This window comes from Octopus sinensis, linkage group LG12, assembly GCF_006345805.1.
Source record: "Octopus sinensis linkage group LG12, ASM634580v1, whole genome shotgun sequence".
NCBI lineage: Eukaryota > Metazoa > Mollusca > Cephalopoda > Octopoda > Octopodidae > Octopus > Octopus sinensis.
In genome coordinates, this window is record NC_043008.1 from 60,206,920 (window position 1) to 60,233,903 (window position 26,984).

General features: G+C 33.1%; 1 protein-coding gene across 2 annotated transcripts in view; it reads right to left on the bottom strand.

The window, feature by feature from the left end:
• Positions 1–26,984, bottom strand: part of LOC115217933 (cell adhesion molecule 2) — a 436,290-nt gene that overhangs the window by 291,424 nt on the left and 117,882 nt on the right. The window contains exon 2 of one of the 2 annotated variants that reach the window (XM_036508025.1): positions 22,166–22,186. The exons of the other annotated variant lie outside the window; for it this stretch is intronic. Within the exon in view, the coding sequence (XP_036363918.1) occupies positions 22,166–22,186 (21 nt within the window). The remainder of the gene's footprint in view (positions 1–22,165; positions 22,187–26,984) is intronic. 2 annotated transcript variants of the gene reach the window in all.

Below are 26,984 nucleotides of genomic sequence, written 5' to 3' on the forward strand. Positions count from 1 at the left end.
ATATGTATCTGTTTGTGAGTGTATGTGTTTTTGAATCAATATACACATATATACACATGTATATTCTATATATACAAATATGTAAATTGACATACGTATTTTTATATTTGTACACATACACATGTATGGACACACACCCGTATAAAATTATACGCATATATCTCTATGGCTATCTCTATCTACATGTGTGTGTGTATGTATGTGTGTGTGTGTGTGTGTGTGTGTGTGTAAGCTATACGATTAATGAACTTGTTTCAATTGAAATGTAAAAATAATTAATAAAATACGAATATACAAGTAGAATTAATAAATTAAGAGAGGTAACATTATACACTGTATAGGAGGCATTTCCCCGTATATAATTACATACGTGAATACCTACCTTAAATTTTATAAATGTATGTATAAGTAGACATGAATGCAAGACTCACATGCACTCACGTGTGCGTTTACGCTAAATGTTTGCGGTATAAACGTAGAAAGGCAAAGCTCTGAAGAGGCACGTTTACTAGATTTAGTGATAAAGGTTACCTTTCACTAGTTCACAGAAAAAACACAAACTTCCAGTAATTGCATTCCAAGTCTACCCTGAATATCGAGTTAGACATTGAGAAGTTGAGAGAGAAAATGGGTTAAAATTTGTATCAAATAGAACAATGAGTAAACAGAATGCCATACATACATACACACATACATACATAGTTACATACATATGTATATATACGTATATATACACAAATGTGTGTGATGTGAGAGCGTGTACACAGAAACATGTATTCAACACATATATCTACCTATATACATTGGTATATATGTAAAGATACATCTCTCTCTCTCTCTTTCTCTCTCTCTCTCTATATATATATATATATATATATACGCGCACACACATGTACACTTACACACGCACACATACACTCATATATATATATATATATATATATGTATATACACATGTATATATACACATACATACATACCATACATACATACCATACATACATACATACATACATACATACATACATACATACATACATGCATACATTCATACACACATACATACACACACACACACACACACACACACATATATATGAGATTGAGAGACAGGGAGACAGAAAGGAGGAGAAAGCGAGTGACTTTAAGCAAATCACTATCAGACACGAGAAACAATTCGATTTTATATATTTTTCAATGCCTGCTTGCTTCTTTATTTTTTCTCTAGCTTCTGTTCAATTAAGAGGTGAAAAAAATTTATAAAGTCTAAAACATACACTAATACTGCTTATGTGTGTGAGAGAGAAAGAGAATGAAAATAAATAAAAAGCGAAAAGTTCTGATTTCGACAATATAATGAAATTATTTGTCTGGTCAATATTTTGAACACGGTGCGGGTTTTTTTGCTGGCGACTAAAGATATTTTTTTTTCCAGGAGAATGCCACGTATTTCTAGTTCACCATATAATAACAGCCTCGAGGTCTTCATTCTCTCCTATAATGTCTTAGCCTAATTTCTGACAATGGGTTTTCTCTTCTGAGGTTGATGAAATTGTTACATTAAATATCGTAAATTATGGTTAAAAGACATTTGAGTTTAATTCATAATTATTTACTTGTGCATTGTCTTTGGAGAATCGCCTTAGGTTTGGCTAATGCAATAAATATACTTATATGTAAACACACTAATATATATATATATATATATATGTATGTATATATATGTGTGTGTGTGTACATATATAAATATACATACACACACGTACATATATATATATATATATATACATATGTACGTATGAATACATACATACATATATAGATATATATGTATATATATATATATATATATATATATACATATACAAATATTTGTCTATCTCTCCATGTATCTTTCCCTATCTCTCTATCTTTCTGTGTGTGTGTGTAAAACATTACGAATATAGATCGACCCCGGTACGCAATTGGTATTTAATTCATCGACACCGAGAGGATGAAAGTCGACCTTAGCGGAATTTGAACTCAGTACATAAAGAAAGACGAAATATCACTATGCATTTCGCCTGGCGTGCTAAGATTTCTGCCAGCTCGCCGTTTTAAAAACATTACCAATATTAAACAAGAGTTTGCTAATAATAAAATTTCCTACATAGATATCGAACGAATGGTCGAACTCTATATAGAATCACTTTATACGGCGAAGTTTTGTATCATAAAATTAGACGTGATCTAAAGCTGGTTCTTATCAATGTAATTAATAAATCACTAATTTATGCTTTATGGACATGTTAAGAATCTTACTATCAAGTATTAAAACGACACTTGGACACTAAGCTGTGGTCGAATTTGTTTATTTGTGGTTAAGACATTTAAGCCATCTTAAGAAATTCTTGGCAATTTATTTGCTTTGACGGTCATACTCAGTTTGTTAGAATGTTTGCGATAATGTTATTCGATAAATTATTAATAATGTAACATCATATTCAGTGTTTTCTAATTCTTAAAATCTCTGCTTCTGAATTACTATAAATACTCTTTTATGATTATCCTCCTGTTTTACTTTTTGTTCGTCTGTGTCTTATTCTTCTTCTTTTATTCATCATCGCTATAACTAATATTGTTGTTACTGTCTTTGTTTTGGCATTAGTTTTGAATCTCTCTTCAAAACGATTTAGCTAAGGAATAATTTCATAAAACAAAATACCGCAAAGCTCTACAACAAGCATGTCTTTCCGGTTAGTAAATCTATTATTTTGTCCTTGGATATCTTTTCCATACCAACCTTTTTTTTACACTTATAACCAAAATGCTTAAAATTTCTCCGTGAAACATTAGGTGTAAACACTGTGAAGATTGATTTAAAATGTCTGTAGACATTAGTCACAGAAATAACATGGTTGTTCGTTATAGCGTGCAGAGAAGAATGCAGAAATACGAGTAAAAATTGAAGATTAATGTTCTTGCTAAGAAAATTGATTGGGTACTATAAAGTTGTTAGTCTAGAAAAGGAATGGATGTTAGATAAATGATGTAAAATATTCTGCACTTCAGTCCACTTACGTTTTCCTTTTCTTTTTACTGTTTTAGTTAGTGTTTCCTCTTTTGACAAAGGTAATATTCATCATCAAAATGCTATTTGTGTCATATAAATCGCCTATTTCTTAGTGCATTTGTAATAAATCGTTTCTTCGGCTTGTTTCTTGAGTACTTAACTCAATTCTTTCCGTTTGCTATTTTAACGCAACGACTTTTGTTTTTCACCCTTCTTGAATTTAGGAAATAGTTGTCATAAATTATTCAAGCAAAAGTGCGCAGATTGTTTGTTATAAACACAGCTGTCTGTTTAACACTTGAGCCTGGACAAGATAAGTTCTGTTCCACTTGCTTTAAGTATCATTGATCAGATCAGGAGTTAACACTTTCCAAATAAAAGCCATCAAATTCTCGAAATCTTCACTGCTCACAAAAGCGTAACAATATAAATTTATTTTTTTGTAGTATTCCCGTAGTCAATTCAAACACTTTCGATGAAACGTTCATGTGTTACTGATGGATAAAAAAAAAAAAAATACACGAAACAGAGGAAGAAAAAGTAATTAAGCATTCTTTTTTATTCATTGTTTATGGTCGACGGGCTGGCTGAAACGTTAGCAAGCCGGGCGAAATGCGTAGCCGTATTTCGTCTGCCATTACGATCTGAGTGCAAATTCCGCCGAGGTCGACTCTGCCTTTCATCCTTTCGGGGTCGATTAAATAAGTACCAGTTACGCACTGGGGTCGATATAATCGACTTAATCCGTTTGTCTCTCCTTGTTTGTCCCCTCTGTGTTTAGCCCCTTGTGGGCAATAAAGAAATAGGTATTTCGTTTGCCGTTACGTTCTGAGTGCAAATTCCGCCGAGGTCGATTCTGCCTTTCATCCTTTCGGGGTCGATTAAATAAGTACCAGTTTGTCTCTCCTTGTTTGTCCCCTTTGTGTTTAGCCCCCTGTGGGCAGTTTAGAAATAGGAAATAAGAAATGTTAGCATGCCGGGCGAAATGCTTAGCAGTATTTTGTCTGTCTTTATGTTCTGAGTTAAAATTCCATCGAGGTCAACTTTACGTTTCATACTTTCGAGGTCGATAAATTAAATACCAGTTGTGTACTGGAGTCGATCTAATCCATTGGTTTCCTCCCACCCGAAAATTTTGGCCCTTATGCCTAGAGCAGAAAAATATTTTGTTTGCACTCGGGGAAAAATGCTTTGCAGAATCTCGTCGGTCTTTAACTTCTGAGTTTAAACGTCGCCGTGACCGGCTTTGCCTTTTATTCTTTCGGAGCCGACAAAATAAGCAGTTGAGCACCGGGTCGATATAACCAAATTACTCCGTCCCAGAAATTACTGGCCTTGTGCCAAAATTTGAAACCAATAGTTATCCTTACAAGGCGGCACGCTGGCAGAATCGTTAGTACACCGGGGAAAATGCTTAGCAGCATTACGTCCGTTTTTATGTTCTGAGTTCAAATTCCACCGAGGCCGACTTTGCCTTTCATCCTTTCAGTACCGATAAGATAAGTACAGTACTATTTGATTACTGTGTCCCATTTAATCGACTCACCACCGCCCTCGGAATTGCGGCCTTCGTGCCTAAATTTGAAACTAAAATATATTGCAGTCTTTCATTTACATTCATATTTGCTATATTCATCTGATTGGTATCTTCATAGATTGTTTAACAAACATCTTACTTCTTCCAAAGATTACTTCAATGAGAGAATATGCTTTCTATTTTACTTAGTTTGAGCTTTTGTTTAAGATATTTTCATCTGTTGTTGTTGTTGTTCGACAGTTTTTATGTTAGACTTAAGATAATTTTAAGGAGTTACTAAAACGCATGAACTCTAGAACCTACTATTATTCATTTTCCCTTATTGATTTATTGTGTGCAAATTTGTTTCAGCTATGCTATTATCAATGTGAATTAGGCGCACATAAAATAGACGCCATATACACTGCATTATTTATTTACCATACATACATACCATCACGGAAACTGCTTTTCTTATATTAATATCTTATTAGGTCTATAGTTTTACTGAAGGAATAATTTATGGAGCTATGATATGCATGACAGCGATCAGATGCGTGCGTATCGCGTATTCTACAACAAAATCGGGCTGACCACCATATTTCGAGGGAAAACGGAACTGATTTCACCATTTCATTTATCTGGTGGGTGAGGTTGGAGATTTCCGACATGTATAATTCTGCTCTATAATAATTATGTACAACAATGAGGTAGCTTTGAATCTTTACAGTATAGTTAAATAAACCTTTTCTCAAATTTTCCGTCTCGAGTTCGAACTAATTCTAAAACTGGTTAATATAGGTATAGGGGCTGTTTTACTTAAATGATTAAATTCGTTTCACATCTGCTTGGCCCTTTGTTCGACCTCACTGTGAAGGCATCCGCATAATCAAGCACTCGTATTCTTGTGCATTAGAAAAGATGGAATTGGATGGTCACAACGAGAATGGCTTTGATTATATGTCGGCGCATATGGCATGGTTTATGGTTAAGCAACGGCTGCATTATAAATATTTCTAACTCTCATATCACATGAATTTCAACTAGAGGAATTTACGATAGCTTTCATTACCGACACGTGTCTTCTTCTATTCATATTAATATTTTCGTATAACCAGCAATTGTCGTTCCCTACTGTGTAAAGTTATAAGTATTATTAAATATCCAAACTCCACGGCACACAGATGCTTACGTACATACATACACACAGGCATACACCTACATATGAACATATGTTTGTGCATGTGTGTATGCATTTACACATGTAGGAATATATAATAATAATAACAATAATAATAATAATAATAATAATAATAATAATAATAATAATAATAATATTAATAATAATAATAATGATAATAATAATAATAATAATAATAATAATAATAATAATAATAATGATAATAAAAAGTGACAACAAAAGAATGAGACTACGCTATTACGTACATGCACATATATGTTTGTGTGTGTATGTCCATGTACATATACATGTTTGTGTGTGTGTGAACGTATGTAGATGTTATGAACGCAGGAGGTTTTATGTCTATGCATTGTGAGAATATGGTTGCGTGTATTTTTCATCTTTTTTGTTTTTTTCTTTTTTCTACCTATTAGAGTAACTTCCCTTTTACTCAACGGATTTTCACAGCGTCTATTGCCATTAACAGCAAACGAGAACGCATGGTAGTTCTTCCCTCCGACATTTGAAACTACGATTAATATAGCGACAACTTACTGTTTGTCCTAAATTATTTACAAATATATATATAGATATAGATATATATGCTGCTGAGACCCCTTTTGGTCATGACTGACCATGGGATTGCACCTAGAATGTTACCCTTCTAGGCACAAGTCCGGGCAGGTTTGTTTATGGAAGACCAGCAGTCGCCCATGCATACCAGGCTCTCCTCTCCATGTCACAGATGTTATCCAAGCAAAAGGCAAGGACCGATAAGGCTTGGCACTTGTGACGCCGCAACTCATTTCTACAGCTGAGTTAACTGGAGCAACGTGTAATAAAATGTCTTGCTCAAGGACACAACACGCAGTTCGGTCCGGGAACCGAACTCACAACCTCACGATCGTAAGCTCGACACTCTAACCACTGAGACATGCGCCCTTGATATATATATATATATGTGTGTGTGTGTGTGTGTGTGTGTGTGTGTGTATGTTTGTGTGTGTGTGTGTGTATGTTTGTATGTCTGTATGTACATTCATAAGTCTGTATGTATGTAATGATAAACCGGCATATATTCACTGTAGTACACAATTATTGGCATGTATATGACGGGAAAATGCTTATGTACTTCTGGCAAGTGCTAGCAACTCTAAAAGCTTAATTAAGGCGATTTCAATAAATCAACAATTAATTTCTCGATTTAATTTGCATATTTAACGAAAGGCCAGTCTGGTTTTGTCTGCAAGCAAGGAACATTTCTAATTGTGTTGTTCTGTTTAATTAGTAATTTGCATAATCAAAACGAAAAAGATTTAAATGAAATAACTCAGACAGGCGAATGGCGTGAAACATTTTCATATCATAGTATTTCTGTGCAAAAAAGTATCGGTTGGTTGCAAGTGTTCGGAGAACGGTTCTTATTTCAGAGATTTTAGATCTCTTAGATGGACTGCCTTCATTACGGCTAATTAGCACGATCATCACTTGACTACATTTGATCACCGTTCACTCAACTGGGTTCCTCCGCCTATGGACAGGTCTTGTTTTTCATCCAGCAGTGTGTCCAAAAATGGTCCTTCTCCTCAAGCATGCTTAGTGCGGTTGTCGGTTTAGTTGCCGACGCCCTGCCCACGCAAATGGTTGCATTGGATTACTTGTCAGCAGTAGCATTAGACGGACCTACGCACAAACATGTATATGTGTGTGCGGGTGGGGTGGTAATCGTCGGCGTTATCGTCGTTATTGTTGACATTGTTGTTGTTTTGTGTGTGAGCGTGTGTGTGTGGCGTGGTGAAATCCTTTTATGAATACCCAGATGCCTGTTTTAGGATAAATGGTGCCATGTCGAAACCGTTCCATTTTCATAATTTTTTAATGAACTGGATTGACATACACTGCCAATGTAGAATTGCTTTCACAATCGGTCGGCTGATATTTACAGACGTCAATGTGTTACTTGGTCCATCTGAAATGAATCTAGCATGCACTGAATGGGTTCAATGTGCGCTGCTGTAAATTAAATCAAGGATGAGAATTAGTGTTACGATGACTGACACTTTCGTCCCCTCAAGAAACACGTCCTACTATACACTGCTTGTTAGTGCAACATCACTGAAAGAGTTGGAGAATTTTAAGTATCTCGGAGTCGTATTCATGAGTAATGGAAGGCAGGATACTATATTAAAAGCAGGGAGAGTGGGTGGCGAGGATGGATATATATATATATATATATATATATATATATATATATATAATATATATATATATATATATATATATAGTATGCATGCATATATATATATGCATAGATACAACTTTATAGATGCGCGTGTATATTTGAATTTGTGTACATATGCACATATTGTTATGCATGAATATATAGCACTAGTAGCGATAAGCAGTGTTGAGAGGCATCTCCTACTGAATAAGGCTAAATATCCATAAACGTGTCCAGGAATAATATAGGAGTGAAATTGAGCAGATAAGTTGTTTGCACACATTTTACCATAAGCGAGAAATTCTCCACCGCGGTAAAATGCAGTGAGTTTTGCATTGAGAGGTTAAGATATGTAGTAATCATATATGAACTAATCTAAAATGTGGGTATAAACGTAACAAATGTCGAACACTGCAATGTGAAATGGTTAAGATGAATGAAGAGAACTGCGGTAAACGGATTATCACTATTTTACATATATATATATATATATATAATATATATAATATATATATATATATATATATATATATATATAATATATTTATATATGGGTATGTATGTATATATGCAATTACAGATATAAATATACAAATATAAATTTTATGTATATGTCTATATATATATGCATACGTATATATATATATGCATATGTATATATATATATGCATATGTATATATATATAATGCCTATGTATGTATATATATATACATATGTATATATATATATGTATATATATATATATATACATATGTATATATATATATATACATATATATATATGCATTTGCATATGTATTTATATATATATGCATATGTGTATATATATATATGCATATGTATATATATATACATATGTATATATATATATGCATATGTATTATATGTATAATATATATATACATATATATATATATATTATATATATATATATATATATATATATATATATATATATATGTATATACATATGTCTTCTCCATCATTATTTAAGAACACTGGTGATGGCTAAGCGCTGACACACTAACATGGAAATGGAAATGTTAAATATATCACGTATTAAATCTCGAACATAAAAGCCAGATGTAAATCGTGCTTAATCAATAAAAGGCTCAAATTGCATTTTATATGCTGGTATAAAGGAATATGTTTAGTGGTAAAATGCAGAGAAAGACTAAGAAAATAAGGAAGCCTACTTCTCTTGGAAATTAAATTTGGGAACTGGGGAAAATCATATATTGATGTTCTTTTTATTAACTATACAATTTACACACTGAAATTATTCAGAGATGCGTACTTTTCTCTATGCCATATACTCTTCTGCATTGCATATATATGTATACAAAGAGTCCTTCCCGAGCCATAATATCATAAGACCTATTTCCTGGATTCTGTGGCATATATACATTATTCAGTTGGCGGAATGCTGGTCCGTGGCAGGATTTGTAAGCAAAAACACGCATGTATATATATATATATATTTATATATATATATATATATGTATATGTGAATTAGAAAAAAAATCTTACATATATATATGTATATATATATATATATATATATATATATATATATAATATATATAATATTATATATATATATGTGGTGTGTGTGTGTGTGTGCGTGTTTGTATGTGAATATATATTATATTTTGTGAAATTTGATTTAGTATTTCTTAATTGAATTTTTCCCTGTAAGTTAGGAATAATACTCCCTCATATTATATACATATATATATATATATATATATATATATATATATTATATATATATATATATATATTTGTGTGTGTGTGTCTGTGTTTGTCACTCTCCATCAATTGTCAGCCGATATGATGTGTTTACGTCCCCGTGACTTTACGATTCGGCAAAAGACCCGACAGAATAAGTACTAGACTTACAAAGAATAAGTTCTGGGGGTCGATTTGTTCGACTAAAGGCGGTGCTCCAGCATGACCGCAGTGAGATACCTGAAACAAGTAAAATCTAAAGGAATATGTATATCTATGCATGCATACACGTACAGAGTGTATATACATACATATATATATATTTATATATATATATAATATATAATATATATATATATATATATATATATATATATATATATATATATGTATGTATGTGTATGTGAATACATCTCTGTTGATGTATTTATTACTGAAAACTTTGGCATACTACTCAGAGTTTCACGCTGGGCTTGGCTGTTCACGACCTGTCTGTTCTCTCTATGCAACGTATTGAGTTCTGTCTATGATAGTGTTTAATTTGCGCTACATATATTTTTTTAATATATCTTACAGCCCTTCCATTGCGATGCAGACATCGCACCGCAGGTGCATACACATGTTTACATCGGGAAAGTGGAGAAGCTTCGAGAATGTGAAATATATCTTTTGAAAGATGAGTTTCAAAGCAAATAGGGTTATAAAAAATATGTCAAACATTTCGAGCTTTTTTCTACGTAAATGTTTTTTGAATATCTCTATACTGTGTATATGTGAGTGTATGTGTGTATGTCTGTCTGCGTGTGTGTGTGTTTTGTTAAGAGAGTAATAAAGTACTGTATGAAGCACATCCACCTTCAGATTTCACAGGTGTTATCAAGTAGTAGTATCACACACATGGCCAGATATGTGTTAAGGCTCCTGTAGTGTGTGAATGGATAATTGAATAAGTTGGAGTCAACAAGGAGTACAGTTGGACATTTATTTGTAAAACAGTTATATAACCAAATTCCTGCAAGTCTGGAGAGCAACCTAGCGTGGAAACAATAGTAGTGATTACTTATAAATGTCCAACTGTACTCCATCTCGTTGACTCAAATTTATCCAACTATATATATATATATATATGTATATATTCACACACATATATATAAATATATATATGCATTTAATACATTTATATATACATATAAAGGCTGCAAGCTGGCAGAAGCGTTAGCACGCCGGGCGAATTGCGTAGCCGTATTTCGTCTGCCGTTACGTTCTGGGTTCAAATTCCGCCGAGATCGACTTTGCCTTTCATCCTTTCGGGGTCGATAAATTAAGTACCAGTTACGCACTGGGGTCGATATAATCGACTTAATCCGTTTGTCTGTCCTTATTTGTCCCTTCTGTGTTTAGCACCTTGTGGGTTGTAAAGAAATATATATATATACATATAGATATATAAATATATTAAATGCATATATATATATTTATATTTATGTGTGTGTGAATATATACATATATGTAAATATATATGGGTCTTTCTCTCTCTCTCTCTCTCTCTCTCTATATATATATATATATATATATATATATATATTATATATGTGTGTGTGTGTGTGTGTGGTGTGTGTGTGTGTGTGTGCGTTTGTGTCTAGGTCTACGCAAATCCCAGTAGATACAAATTCGTAATTATATAGCGCAGGGGAAATAAGCTATTGAATGAAAGTTAGTTAAATATTCAACAGTTTAGTATGCGGCGCTCAGGATTTTAGCTGTTTCAGCAGAATTGCATTCGTCCTTTAATGCCGACTGCAAAACGGAAAAGAGTGTTCTATTGTTCTAAATTCATTATAAAGTTGACGAAGGTTTTGCATCGGTAAAATACTTAGCAATATTTTTGGTCTTTATAATCCATGACGTCTATTAAGGAAACATAAATATTTAATCAAAATGTTTATACTCATAGCTGTGTCTTTAACTTTTAAAAAAATAAGCTGTTTAAATAATTTCTGTGCATATAATAGTGTATATATATATATATATATATATATATATATATATATATATATATATATATATATATATATATATATATATATATATATATATATATATGCAAGACTTGCACCACCTATATAAACATTGTTTGAATTCTGTGCCAAATTTGTAGAAAATTATTATAGGATTTTAGTGTCGTTCTATGGAAACACCACATTTATGTCACTGAATTCATGTTTCATAAAATACATAAAATTGATTTATGTTTCTAATTTAGCTAATTCTACTGTTACCAGCTTTTCTTTCTGTTGCTATTGGGTGGCTGACAAATTCGATAGATTAACGGACGAATCGTGGTGCTTTGTCACTTTTCACTTTGACTTCGAATCCTAATGAGAATAACATTGCCTTTTATGTTTGCAAGGTCGCTAAAATAAATGTCATGTAGTGAGGTCGATAATATACGATTATATCCTCTTCGAGAATAAGTGGCATCATTATATATTAGAAATATGGCGGCGAGCTGCCAGAAACGTTAGCACGCCGGGCGAAATGCTTAGCCCTATTTCGTCTGCCGCTACGTTCTGAGTTCAAAATTCCACCGAGGTCGACTTTGCTATTCATCCTTTCAGGGTCGATAAATTAAGTACCAGTTACTGCACTGGGGTCGATATAATGGACTTAATTCGTTTGTCTGTCCTTGTTTGTCCCCTCTGTGTTTAGCCCTTTGTGGGCAATAAAGAAATATATATTTATGAGTTCAAATTCCGCTGAATTTGTTTTTGCCTTTCATCCTTTCAGGTTCAATAAAAATATGTCATTCTATAGCCCTTCCCCCTAATCGTCAAGCCTTGTGCCTATGGTAGAAGTATTATTATATGTTAGAAAGTAATATATATATATATTATCCCAGTTATTTTCAATAATTCCAACTTTCCCGTCACCACCGTTCCTATCATTATATTTTTATGCAACTTTGGTTTTTCTTAGTGAAGGATTTTGGTTGTACTACATAAGTGGGAATTATAGTAATGCTATTCATCTGTTTTGTTTGTTTCTTTTGTAGAGTTTATGCTATGTGAATTTTATCTTTTGTATGGTGCTTGTTTAAGATTTGTTGTATCAGTAGATATTTTATAATGTCCCTTTGGCAGTTGTACAGTATGTGAGAATTTGAATTAATTGTGTTTTGAGCCATGTTGAGATTCAATGATCATCGCGATACGAACCGCTTTAAGGGGAAAGAGAGAGCTTCGACGTGATATTCGAAGAAGAGAATATCACGTTGCTCGAAAATTTGACCCGAGAAAGCTTTGCTTTGATGTTTTGACAGTCGGGACAGGCATGCCCCAAGTGATAGCCAGATTGTTGTCATAAGCTAAATTTGTTACATGGTTTTACCTAATTTTTTTCTCTGGCTACTTTCGTCTCAGTTGAGTGTTCCGAATGTGTTGCCATGGATAGGTTTTATTTCTAAGTTCCACATTTGATATATCTTGTAATTCTCTTTGTTTTGACATTTTAAAATTTTCTATAGTTGAAAAGCATTTAACATTCATTGAAATGCTTTACAACTATCCATATAGAGGAAATGTTACATATTTTGTCTTCAGTAACTGTAAACATTGTTGGTTTCGCTCAATTATTAGTATTGATCTATGCAAGAAAATCATCATCACTATTATCAAACACAAATTATTATTATTATTAATAATAATAATAATAATAATAATAATAATGATAATAATAATAATAATAATAGACAAATACATAACAAAAACACCAGGACTTACAAACACATATAACATACAGAAAATAGCACTACTAGGCACTGCACACATCCTACGCAGAACACTTTCCATACAATAACCATCAGAGCATCACAACAAATCACAGCACATACCCAAGGCACACAGAGCTGCGCTCGGTAGTGAAGTGAAAGCACGCTATAAAAATAAAACTACTGAATAATAATAATAATAATAATAATAATGATGATAATAATAATAATAATAATAATAATAATAAATGCCCTGATGCAGTACCAATGCCCTGATGCAGTACCAATGCCCTGATGCAGTACCAGGCAGTGGCTCTCATGGCTTCTGATCTTAACTGATTGGAAGTGTTATCATGTACATTGTTTTGTCTTGGTATAAAAGATGGGCTACAGCAAATATTCTGCTCAATACCACAGATTTGCTTGTCAGTTGTTTGACCTTAACCAGTTGAGCATGTCCCTTAGTGGCTGACGATATGTGCATCTCTGATCACGAGCAGAAGTAGTGGGGGAGCATCATAGCCATGTGTTGAGAGGGATTCTTTGGGGTTTGAATAGTTCACCTCTGGAAACATGGGTGGTTCTTTCAACATCCTTAAACAACCCTTATTCAGGGACCGTTTGAGCGGGATGGGCTACTCAACCTGAAGAAAATTCTAACTGGGCCCCACCTGCAAGGTCATGTGCTGTTTATCTTGATATAAGATCACCATGTCGCGCACATATGGTTGTGATGCATGTGCCTGGTGTACCTTTATCAGACGGGTAGTCATGATGGGTATACTGGGCTTCGTATATTTTACCCCAGTGTCACTTTGATGGCATGCACTGCTCTCTCACTCAATAATAATAATAATAATAATAATAATATAATAATAATAATAATAATAATAATAATAATATAATAATAATAATAATTGCTATCATTTACATTACTTTTTTACGTTTGACGAATATTTGTTCTCATCTTTTTTGTTGCTAGCACAACATTTCGGCTGATATACCATCCAGCCTTCATCAGATGCCTTGGGGATATTTCAAACCTGGGTTCTCATTCCTAAGGTATTTTTGAGGTTATTATTACTATTATTATTATTATTATTCAAGTCACTGCCTGGAATCGAACTCGGAATCTTGGGGTTAGGTGCTCGCGCTCTTAACCATATGCCCGTGGGCATATAGAAATAATAATAATTATTATTATTCATTGCATAACGGAAAGTAGGTCACAGCACCTTGAGTATGTGCACAGCTTAGTTACGGTATGTATTTTCCACTCTAAATTACTGCACGAATTGTTCATGCAATGTCTAGTAATTGCTCCAGTCTCGAACTTAAGCGCATCTGTAATTCTCGTAAGAGTTATGTCGTGTAAATCTTATGTATTTGATTTTTTTAAATCAGTGAAATGCTTATATTCTTAAAGTGGATATTTCTATTCCCAATCACCACATACTGATTATCTTTCGAGATTTTTATATTTCGATGATTTGGACCCGTTCTTCTTTGCATCTTGACATATAATGGTATCTAGTGGGCATCATATTTTTTTAATAGATAATTCCTTTCCTGGTGTCTTTGACAATATCCGGTCAGTTAGTCTTTACCTTCGATTTTTCTTAGAACGCGCTGTCGTTGTCTGGTATCTTATTTAGAATATCTCTATACCACTTTTTTCTGCTGGTATTCTTTAGGTTAACGCCATTCCTAGATATTTGAAAGCTTCATTTCTATTACGCATGTACTTAGAGTCTCTTGTATGAAACTGAATAACCAGAGGTCGTGTTTGATTATTTCGTTCCATTTTCCACGTACTCAGTCATTACTTGTGTTTCATTAAATGAATTTCATGGTTCATGATAAGAAAAGTTTGATTGTCTGCCTCAATGGAAATTCCATCAATTTTATTATTGAATCCTATGTTTTGTAAAGTAGTTTTGCGATTATATTTCGTCTTTTTCTGCTACGTTACTTCATTCGGGTATTGGCCATATTAAGGCATTTCTTCTCGTCATTTTAACATACCATTTTGTAGACAATTCTAAATTTGTCTGCGAAGATTTTTTTCAATATCTGTTGCACTTTCTCCTTTCTCATCACAGCTGTCTGTCACGTCAGTTTTTGCTTGTATTTGATGGCTTCCTTGAAGACAGAAAACAACTCTTTATGTTTTGTTCGTGTTTTGTAGTAATTTGTGTATTGATTTTGTAAATTATTTTATACATCCTTACAGCTAATTATTTCATGATACTTGTCTAATTGAAGTGCTGTATTCCTTCCTTAGTAGTCAGTATTTATATTGAATGCGATAGTTTTGTGTCAGAGTTGCCAAGGCATATTCGAAATATAATCATAATAATTTTCTTGGGACTACTACTACTACTACTACTAGCAGTATGAGTAACAGATTAACATTACTATTACCGTAATCCTTACAGTATGGAACTTTATGTGACACATGTTTGCATTGGAAAGCATAACAAATAAAAATATCCCAGAGCATCCATGTCTCATCTTAGCAAGACCTCAGTTAACTATCTAGAAACAACTGCAGTTGTTGAAACTCATATTTATTCATGATTTTCTTCAATTAAGACTACGTGCATAACGCAGTGAAGACTGTATCCAAACTACAAGTCCAACTCTTTGAACACAGTAAATGGCTAATTTTCTGATACCCACCAAACCTTCTCTAAGTTTATGTATAGTCTGCAGAGGAGGACTAAATATTGATCAGAGATTTCGATGTTGTTGTACGTATTTTAATGCCTTTTACTAGACCAAAAATGTCAACAGTCAATTGTTTTGAAAATGTATAGTCACCAACATACAACAAAATTTATTACCGAGCCCTCTGAATCCTGTCTGAGACACTTTTATATGATCCCTCGACTTGCTAGAAATAGTAGCTTAACGTATTGGCAAATATCATCCTACAATCTTAGAAAAAGACGGTGGATATTACGTTTCTGTGTTCCAACCACATAAGAGTTAAAAGAGGATGGCCACGGGTAGAAATACCTTGGTCATAGATTTGCTCGATCAGAGCTAACTATGAACGAAAATATAATAGCATCAACATCTTTTTCAAGAATTTCAGTCTTCTCCCAATCCATTATACTATTATTTCAAACGCTTATGTTTCTCAAAAGCAGACAAGTGCTTACAAATGCAACCTGGTACCACACGATTCACCTATCGTTTTTATTCAGTGTGCTAATAATATCACTCCTATCCCTCCAGACGCCGACTATCCACCTACAGAATTATTCGTTTCGAGAATGTTAACCACCTCGTAATCACTTCACGTCCACATTATTTTCAGCGGTTGCCGTCTTATAGATGTTGAAATGGAATATTAACCTTGCCAGTTTCTATGAGCCTGCAAAAGTCATGCATCATACCTTTCCTCATGAATACACTATAATAAAATCTGTGTACATTCTATGCATGATCATATTAAATATTAGATATATATTTAGATTGTCTTATTAAAAATGAATTAATATAACATATGCCTAATTTAATATCATTATTGCCATCACCAACACTAACACCAACACCATCATCATCGACTTCATCATCGTGTGGAACGGAACATTACATGATATCGCATGTCTACATGTCCGTGCGTTACATGCTTCAGTTCAGCTATATATTTCGGTGTGTATAATAAATGCAATTTAATATTTGCTTCATATATGCTTAATTTAATACAAATCCGTGTTCAAATGTATTTTTCATGTGTATTCGGATATTCTTCAGAAATTTCATTAGATCACATTCTTGAATACACTATTGCTTCTTTTTCTTTTTAATTTGCGCAAGAGATCAGAAAATATTCAGATATTTACGTAAGCTGACACCGAAATATTAAATAAAGACAGGATTTCAGATTCCATCTTTGCATGTGAGGCAGGAGAAATTGTAGGAAGTCATGCAAGAGAGTACAGTATATAAGTAATGAGTCGAGAGCGCATTGCCTAGTGATTAGAGATCGTGGTTTCAATTCCTGGACCGAGGGATACGTTGTCTTCTTGAACACATTTCCTTTCACGTTGCTCTCCGATCACTTCAAGAACCGACGTGTGGTACACTTTGCACCTATACAGCCAACGACGATTTGATGGAAGAAGTGTGCCAATGTACAGTAGATAGATTTGATCACTATAAGCGAATCCTTTGTGCAAGTTGTTCAGCAAGAATTTGCAGAACAATCTTTCTCGGACTACTAGATACTACCAAATACATAAGCAAATATATTCACTTTGTGATTTCATATCCATCCACAGGGACCGATGCCTCTCTTATTCATCCCCTTAGACAGTGAATATGAGGAATCTGTACGAAAGAAACAGTTTTATTATATAAGGGACGTTAATTTGTTGGGCCAAACCTCGTCAGTGTCAGCTTTGACTTTCATACCTACTGGGTCTTAAAAAATGATTGCAAGTACTGGATTGATATAATCAATTGCACACATTTAACAGGGAATATATCATATTGCATTTACATATGTTTTTACTGCATGACCCACGGCTGCATTTTATATTTGCATAGGTCGGGTGTTTTGCCGTGTTTTGTGCTTCGTTCTGTTTAATTCTCTTATATTAAATATACACTAGTTAAGTTATATATAATGTCTAGTAGTACTATAGTACTAAAAACTGTATGTTACTTATAAGTAAGTGCAAACTCTAGAATTTAGGTTGTGTCTGTGTCTGTAACATTGGTGTTAATAATTTCAAAGTATCTTTTATTACAAGTATTGATTATGTTTACGATATTTCAAGTATTTCACAATTTCGTATCTCAGTTTTTATTTGTTAAATTTTGAATTGGATTATCAATTTGTTTTAGAGAGACACTATATTCCAACGAAACTCATACAAAAGTTGGGAGACATATTCTGTCCTGTGGTTAATTGACAAAAACATCTGGTAGATTTTCTTTAGCTTCACTGCCTCTAAAAATTCGCATATCCTAGAGCTTACTTATTTTCTCATTCACTAAGATTGTGTGAAGCGTAAGTTAATATAATGTATTTGCAGTATTTCTCCATGACGTCATAAATTGTCAATTTGATCATAGTTTGAAACGAATGAAAGTATGTACGTGCGTACTTGCGCATGTTCAAATATACTACTTTGTTATCGAAAGAGATTATTTATTAATGAATTTCTCCCGTAGGCGTCTCGAGTTTCATGCATTTGCGATCTCCAGGCGTGCTTTTGCTTGTTATCTATCAAAGATAATAAAATATACTGTTTCCATAATCTTCAGTGATATTTGTATTTAGCTTCATATACGTTTAATAGTTTTCATTGGGAAGGATTTTTTGCTACTAATAAAAATACTTCGGTGTAGCTTTCAAAACATTCGCTTTATAACCATAATTTCAGTTTTCTTTATGTTTTTCAGCATTGATTATTTATTGTCTACAAAGGGATTTTTTGGCATCGCCTTAGCATGACATTTTGTAGTCCTGCTTTCAGGTTAGATATTACTTATTATTGATATAACTGTTATCATAAGGTTTTCATCAACTTCGTGAGAGCGTCTACTATAACAGCAGTGCACTTCTCTGTTCCTGCGGTGTATGTGCAATATTTTATTTAGAAATACAGAATTGTGTTATTATACAGCATGAAGTTTGCTTTGATGTACCAGAGAAGGATATTTATTTTTCAAATTGTGTGCAAATCACGTGTTGTCTTATGTTACTTAGTGGTAACTCTATAGAACATGCCTGGAGGTACTTGTGGTATTTTCTGCGTTTATGATTGCATAGGATGATTTAATACGATATATTGCAATAATAATAATAATAATAATAATAATAATAATAATAATAATAAAAGTAATAATACTACTTCCAATAATAATGACTACACCTACTACTACTACTGTTGTTTTTGTTTCTATTGTTCTTCTTATTACTAAGAATGTCGTGAAAGTAATCATATATGAATATAATCAGAAGCACGAGAGATCTAGCCAGTATATGCACCGGAATAACTGCCATCACTCGTGGCTGTGAGTACAAAAATCTGGAAAAATACGTATCATAAATATATCACATACACCCAAACAATGCTATCGAAATGACAATCGGAAGGGTAGAGAATAAAACAAATATTAGAATTTAGACCACGATCAGAGTACAAACAAAATTGTCAATGAACAAGGGTGAGTCAAAAAGTGATGCCATTTTGTTTAGCACAAGTATAATTACCAATACAGGAACATGTATCATACATTAAAATGACGCTGGTCCTCTGTGGATCACATCCCTACTTTTCAACATAGTCACCGTTTCTCTCAATAGGATTGCGCCACCTTCGAATGAGAGCATGTATCTCTGCCCTGTAAAATTCTGTTGACTGTTCTTTGAGCCATTTCTTCACTACAGTTTTCCCTTCCTCGTCAATGGACTAACATCGTCACTGGACTATCATGTATTCGGCCTCATGAAAGAGGCTTTGAGATGCAAACATTATTCCAGTGACGAGGAAGTGAAAAATGTAGTGAAAAATTGACTCAAAAACGGTCAACAGAATTTTACGGGGCAGGGATACATGCTGTCATTCAAAGGTGGAACATTACTATTGAGAGAATTGTGAACTATGTTGAGGAGTAGGGGTGTGATCCATAGAGGACCAGCTTCCTTTTGATGTATGATACATATTCCTATGTTGGTAATTATATCTGTCCTAAATAAAATGGCATCATTTTTGACTCACCAATATACAAATATCTAAAAACTGTGGGGTTACATTTAAGCAACGATAACTTTGGTGACAATAGTCAAATTAAGGTAAACTATACAGAAGAAAATATGAAACACGCTTTAGTTTTCCACCCCAAATCATAATACATACGATTAATAGCTATATACACATACACTCATACACGAAGGTACCCACAAACACGAACATACACGCATGCGCACGCACACACACTTCTATATAATGTATATGAATTACAGCATGCAAATTATTAAGTATTTTTATATTTGATATTTTCATATTTTTTCATGTTGCTTTTCGTATATAAGAGTTGTGATATATATGTCACAACTTCCTTTGCTTATCTCAAGCTATGAATCTACCCAATTTATTGAAATAATAATAATAATAATAATAATAATAATAATAATAATAATAATATAATAATAATAATAATAATAATAATGATAATAACAACAACATATCAGAAAAGTGAAAAGCTATGAGGTCCAAGGTGAATGTTTAGAGGTATCATCGCCTGGGCTGTACATCTGGCACACTCCTGCGCAGGCGTTGGTTGTGTGATTGACAAAAGTAGGCTTGTCAACGTCGGTAGAAAAACTAGGAAGATAATGACTATTCAAACTAGAAGTAACGTAGGAAAAGGGAAGTGGATTGGTTGGAATAGAGGATAGTGTTATAAAGGAGATCACGTCCTTGCACGCATGTCTGAGGAATTTTTCAGGCCGTACTGAGTAAGAGGATGATCAGTGGCAATGGTGAGAGCCTCCAAGAGTACGCAAGTAGGTCTAACAGAGAAAAGCTCAACTGGAAAGAGAAAATTCTACATGGAGAATTTTTCTAACAAATACCGAATGACGCTGATGAAGAATTCTGGAAGTGGTTAACACGTGATTTTTAAAGAATGAGATAGAAGGACGGATTCTTACTGCTCAGGAATAAGCTTTAGGAAGCAACTGAATCAAGTGTTGCATTGATAAAACCGCAATATGACCTTCGCGTAGGTTATGTGAAAAGTCACGTGATACATATTAGATATATAATAAGTGGATGTTCAAATCTGTCTTAGAAGGAGTATAAAAACTGCCATGACAACATGACATGCAAATAAACTGGGGACTGTGCAGGACGCATGGTATAGAATATTCCAACAAATCGTCTGAGTAACAGCCTTTGTGTACTGCAGAGAACGATCTACTAGAATTCACATTGGATATACCAATCTGCACAGATAATAACTGCAAAATAAGAGGACAGATAACAGAAGGATTCCAAAGAAAGGACCTTCATTAACGTGGGTAAACTTGCAGCCCAGAATATCATGAAGACAGGGGGCGAGAAAGCTGGAAAGGGCCAAGACCTTGCATTGGAAGGGAAACATTTTCACGGAGTCCTCTAAAGTGAGTACCTACTGTAAATGGGTCATTAGGGGCCATCTCGAAGGAAGCACTATTCAAGCATTAAAAGCTACAAATATCAAACTTCAGAGATAGTGCTAAGTTTGCAACAATACTTGAGAAAAATGTTGCGACTCTAAGCAGCGAGATTGAGCTGAGACATGACGTTTGCAACTCAGGAGAAAATATAATGATGATAATAATAATAATAATAATAATAATAATAATAATAATAATAATAATAATAATAATAATAATAATGATAATGATGATGATGATGATGATAATAGTCATTATATTAATATTCTTATTGTTGTTATATCATTAATATATGGTTGTTATTTATTATTATTATTATTATTATTATTATTACTATTATTGTACAGATCTTTCGCCCATGCATATGATGAAATAGGAAAATAAATATAAAGAACACTACATGAAAATATGAAACTATGTCAAGCAAATATAGATATTAAAACATATATCAGTTAATAAAGACCGGACAGTGACAGACGAATAGGGACATAAAATATAAAGGATGATAAATACCTGTATCCTCCAAAGAAAGAACTAAAACGCAAGTAAAAATATAGATATATATTTATATGCATATGGGTATATATTAAAAAAATAACAGGTTATACGGGAATAATGCTATTTTGAGACAGTACATGGTTATAAAATAGAGGTAATAATAATAAGAAGCGTGCAAAATATAATGCTTTTCAGCAGTATTATCAAAACTCAATGGTAAAATAATGGAACAGATCATATATGAAGACAAACCTAACAGTCGTAAAGGAGTGGTTTATATAATAAATATAAATGCTATACAGAATATAATAAAGAACAAAGTAACGTAACGGCAGCTAATCTAGTTTATATTTTGCGAGGACACGAAATGGCGGTATTATATATGCAGTATATATGTGTGTGTGTGTGTGTGTGTGTGTGTCTGTGTGTGTACTAACGTGTATTCATACACATACATATTTGTAGGAGCTTTATGTATTTATATGTATGTATGTGCATATATACTGATATTGATATGTATGACATTATAAAGATATGTATATATGTATGTATATATATATATATATATACGAGTTTATATGCACATTTATATGTAATCATATATAATTATATATATTAATAAATGTAGATGCATATATACATATGTAGTTACATATATAAATATATACATAAATGTATATGCATGCACATATATGTATACATATGTGCACACGTGCACATTAATATGTATATATGTACACATATGTATATACACGTATATATATATATACAAATATATATATATGTTTGTTTGTATATATATACACATGCGTATATATATATACATATATACATACGTATATATACATATATATGCGTATATATGTACATACGTATATATATATACATATATATATGCGTATATATATATCTCTCTCTCTATATATATATATACGTATGTCTTCATATACACGCATATTTGAGCACTTATATACGTACACACACATACACACACATACACTCAGATATATTAATGTCTGCAGTTAACCATTTTGTCCAGTTTTTCGCTACACTCACTTATGTACGCAATTTTGTACAAATGACAGGTTATACACGTTATACATTTAACATATTTTTACACGAGAGCATGGATGTGTATATGCAATTTTTTGGGGCTGTTTGAGTTTTAGTGGAAACATGTATTTGTCAACTCAATCTGAGAAAATTAAGTTGCTTAAATATCCATGAATATTTTTGAAATCATTGCTAATGAATCAACGTATCTCCATCTTGAACTCCAGTGGTATCTATACATGATTTCGTATTCGAAAAATTCACAAATATGACATTAATTTCATTATTACTATATGTTTGACTTTTGCTCTTTATTAGTTCAAGTCGACTGCAAATCTTACCCAGAGACCTCAAGAGACATCAGTTTAGAAGTTCAAGTTGGTTTTATGACCAAGGTACATAAGAAAATCATAAATTTGTGTTAAAATTTGGGATTACATAGACAGTATTTTACGTAGGATTTGGGCCCTGATCTTGATCAAATATAACCTATTCTCAGGATTTTCAGATGCAGTATTTTTTACAGACATTCAATATTTTTAGTATGATAGAAAATGACTTGGCTGCTATACTTAGCTGATTGACCAAGTTCATAGAAAGTCTTTTACTGATTTTTGTTACAATAATCTAACTGCTTTTCTGGCCGCTCAAATCGACACCTCGTGCAAAACGTTTTACATGTCAGGAAACAAGAATTTTTACAAAATTGAAATTCCTTTCTAATAGAAATAGTTGTTACAAAAATTTTATTCTAAAACGCATTAATATTTTAACGGCTATTAATATATTAGCATCAATTTGTATATTAACGCTTATTATTAACAAGCTATGTCACAAACTATCAAAATAAAAACCAAAATTTATCAATATTGTAAACATGAATTTTGCTATTGAAAAAATTGTCACTGAACAATAAAACAGCAAAATATCTTTTTTTAGTATCCCTCGTTTTCTTGCCAGGAAGGATTACAGAAAAATTTTACTGATGCTGTTTAATTATTAATGCCGTTTTATTTTAAAGCATGCACTATCACGAGGCTTAATATTCTGAATAACCACGAATATTTTGATCCAGGATTTTCAAGCAATGATTATACCACTTAAAATATTAATGGCTCGAAAATAACATTTTTCAATACTTTTTCACGATGGTTATCTGAGGTTTTAATTGTTCATATAAATTGGTTACGTAATTATTCAACGTTACAATTGTTTTTTAAGGCGCTTTAATTTCTTTTACTGATATTTTCAAAGATACCGTCCTCAGCAACGGATTTCAAAATCACCATGAGACATGATTTCGTAATCCTCTTACCGATATAATATTAGAATTATGGGTAATAAATTATTTAATTTAAATATATATATTTTGTTTTGAATTATTTTTTTAAAGAATATACGCTACTGTTTAATCTGTAATGAATAGAATGATACTAAATATCCTCCTCCCCTCTTCCTTCTCCTCCACTTCATCATCATCATTTAACATCCGTTTTTCATGCTGGTAAGAATTGGCCGATTTGGCAGGAACTGAACAGCTGAAGGGTTGTTGAGACACCATGTCTGTTTCGGCATGCTTTCTACGGTTGGCTGCCCTACCTAACACCAATCGGTTACAGAGTGTACTGGGTACTTTTACATAGCAGCGGCAGCAGCAGCACGGGGCATTTTAACATAGAACCAACACCTACAAGCTCGCAAGATTAAGGATGCTCACCTGGAGAGGGTTGTGTGTAAGGGCAACCGTGCTTGTACTTAGCTTGACGTATCTTTTCAAGTACGGCAAACTGGCAGGAGTCTTAGACCCTTGTCATCACGTCTAAGAGTCCTCATGTCTGTAGATCCTTTCTCACCACTTCGTCTCACGTCTTCATGGGCTTACCCCTACCGCACGTTTCCTCTACAATTAGAGATTGACACTTCTTGACGCAACCAACTTCATCCATATGTCACGTATATCCAGGTTTTCTCACAAACTACTTACGCTGTCACAGATGCAAAAGGTAAAAAAATCTTCGTTCGATCTTCAATCGTCTATTTAGACATATTAATTGGGGGGGGTGATTAGGGTGTTGTATTTACGATTGTGTGATCGTAGTTTTAATTCCAAGAAGGGTTGGTGCGGTGTGTTCTTAAGCAAAAGATTTAATCTCACGTTGTCCTGCGATCACATCGACACTTGACACGTGGCATACCTCGCACCTGTTCAGGCAAGTCGATTTGATGAAGGGAATGAGCTAACGTACAGCATAGGCAGTTGATCCCTATAAAAAAATCATTTGTATTGGTCGTTCAGAAAAATCTGAACGCTGGCACGATGTCTTCATTGGGAGAGTCCAAACTTTTTCACATATGCGATATCATAAATGAATGAATATTGACATTGCTCACGGTAGAATTATATATTTACTTTTATGAATAAAATCTCTACCTTTTTGTGCAAATGTGACGAGGGATATTTAGATTATATAGAATTTGTCGGTGACCTGAATAGGTTTCTAGCTTGCGATCATCAGTTAACAGGCCTTCGACTCTCCCTTTTAATGCTGCCCTTTTTATTTTACATACAGGATATTTTATAGAACTGTAAATAGTTTACATACATATCATTGATAGAGTATTATAAAGGCTTATTTTATGATCTTGTTCACTGCTCTGATGTATTGTATTTCATCCAAATATTGATACAAGTTTATTCCTGATGCTGAAATAAATATTGCTAATCTTTGCAGAAATACTTGTTTCGGCAGTAACAAAACTCAATGGGTTCAAAATGCTGATAAATCGTTCTATTTCCCTTTTCCCGCTACATATTAGCATTGTAATGTGACAGAAAGACTCGTGTTTGGATTGGATCGGATGTAGTTCAGACTAGTTTCTAGCGATAATATGTGTCAATTATTTCTTAGCTGGCATATCTAACTTTCGAAACTTATATTTCTAAGCTAATTATATATTCACATTCTTTGACGGCTTTCACGAAATGTGAGATTATGTATTTGGATAGCTAATACAACAACAACAACTACTACTACTACTACTACTACTACTACTACTACTACTACTACAGTCGGACATTTAAAATACCCTATGATATAATATCTTCTTTTATGACAAACGATTTTTGTGTAATATTTAGATATATGAAAGAAAACAAAGAGCATAGATATTATACATGAAGATTCGTTGTCTAATCGTACGTCAATGACGCCCGTGTTTAATAATATGAGCAATTTAAATGAAAAGGAACCTGAATAGAGAAAGGTATATCCTATCAATACCTTGCGTTATTCTATAAAGATGCAACAATGCACCTTTCACGATTTAATCAATAACGGTCCACATATTGGTATTAAATCTCAAATGTTCTTTCGTTACAGTAGCTTCAGAAAGATGCGATATGCATATAATATTAAAGATATATATATATATATGTATGTATGTATGTAAGTATGTATTAACGAATAGCAATAAACTGCGTCCTTCCTTCGTTGAGTAGAGATTACAACTGTATTGAAAATATTACCGATTCTTCCTCATTCTAACATCCTTCTAAGAACAATTCCTTTTGCTGAAGATGTATCGATGAATTCAAAATCAATTGCGAATGTAAGCAAATTAAAGGAACAACGCTATTGATTAATGTGTGATGAGATAAGGGTGGAGAAAGAGGGAGCGAAAATACATAAATTAAGCATTTGCAAGTGTTTGCGCAGGAGACATCTTGGGCTTATTGGAAAATTAAATGGTGGTGGAGCAGAAATGCATTATCAGAGAAATG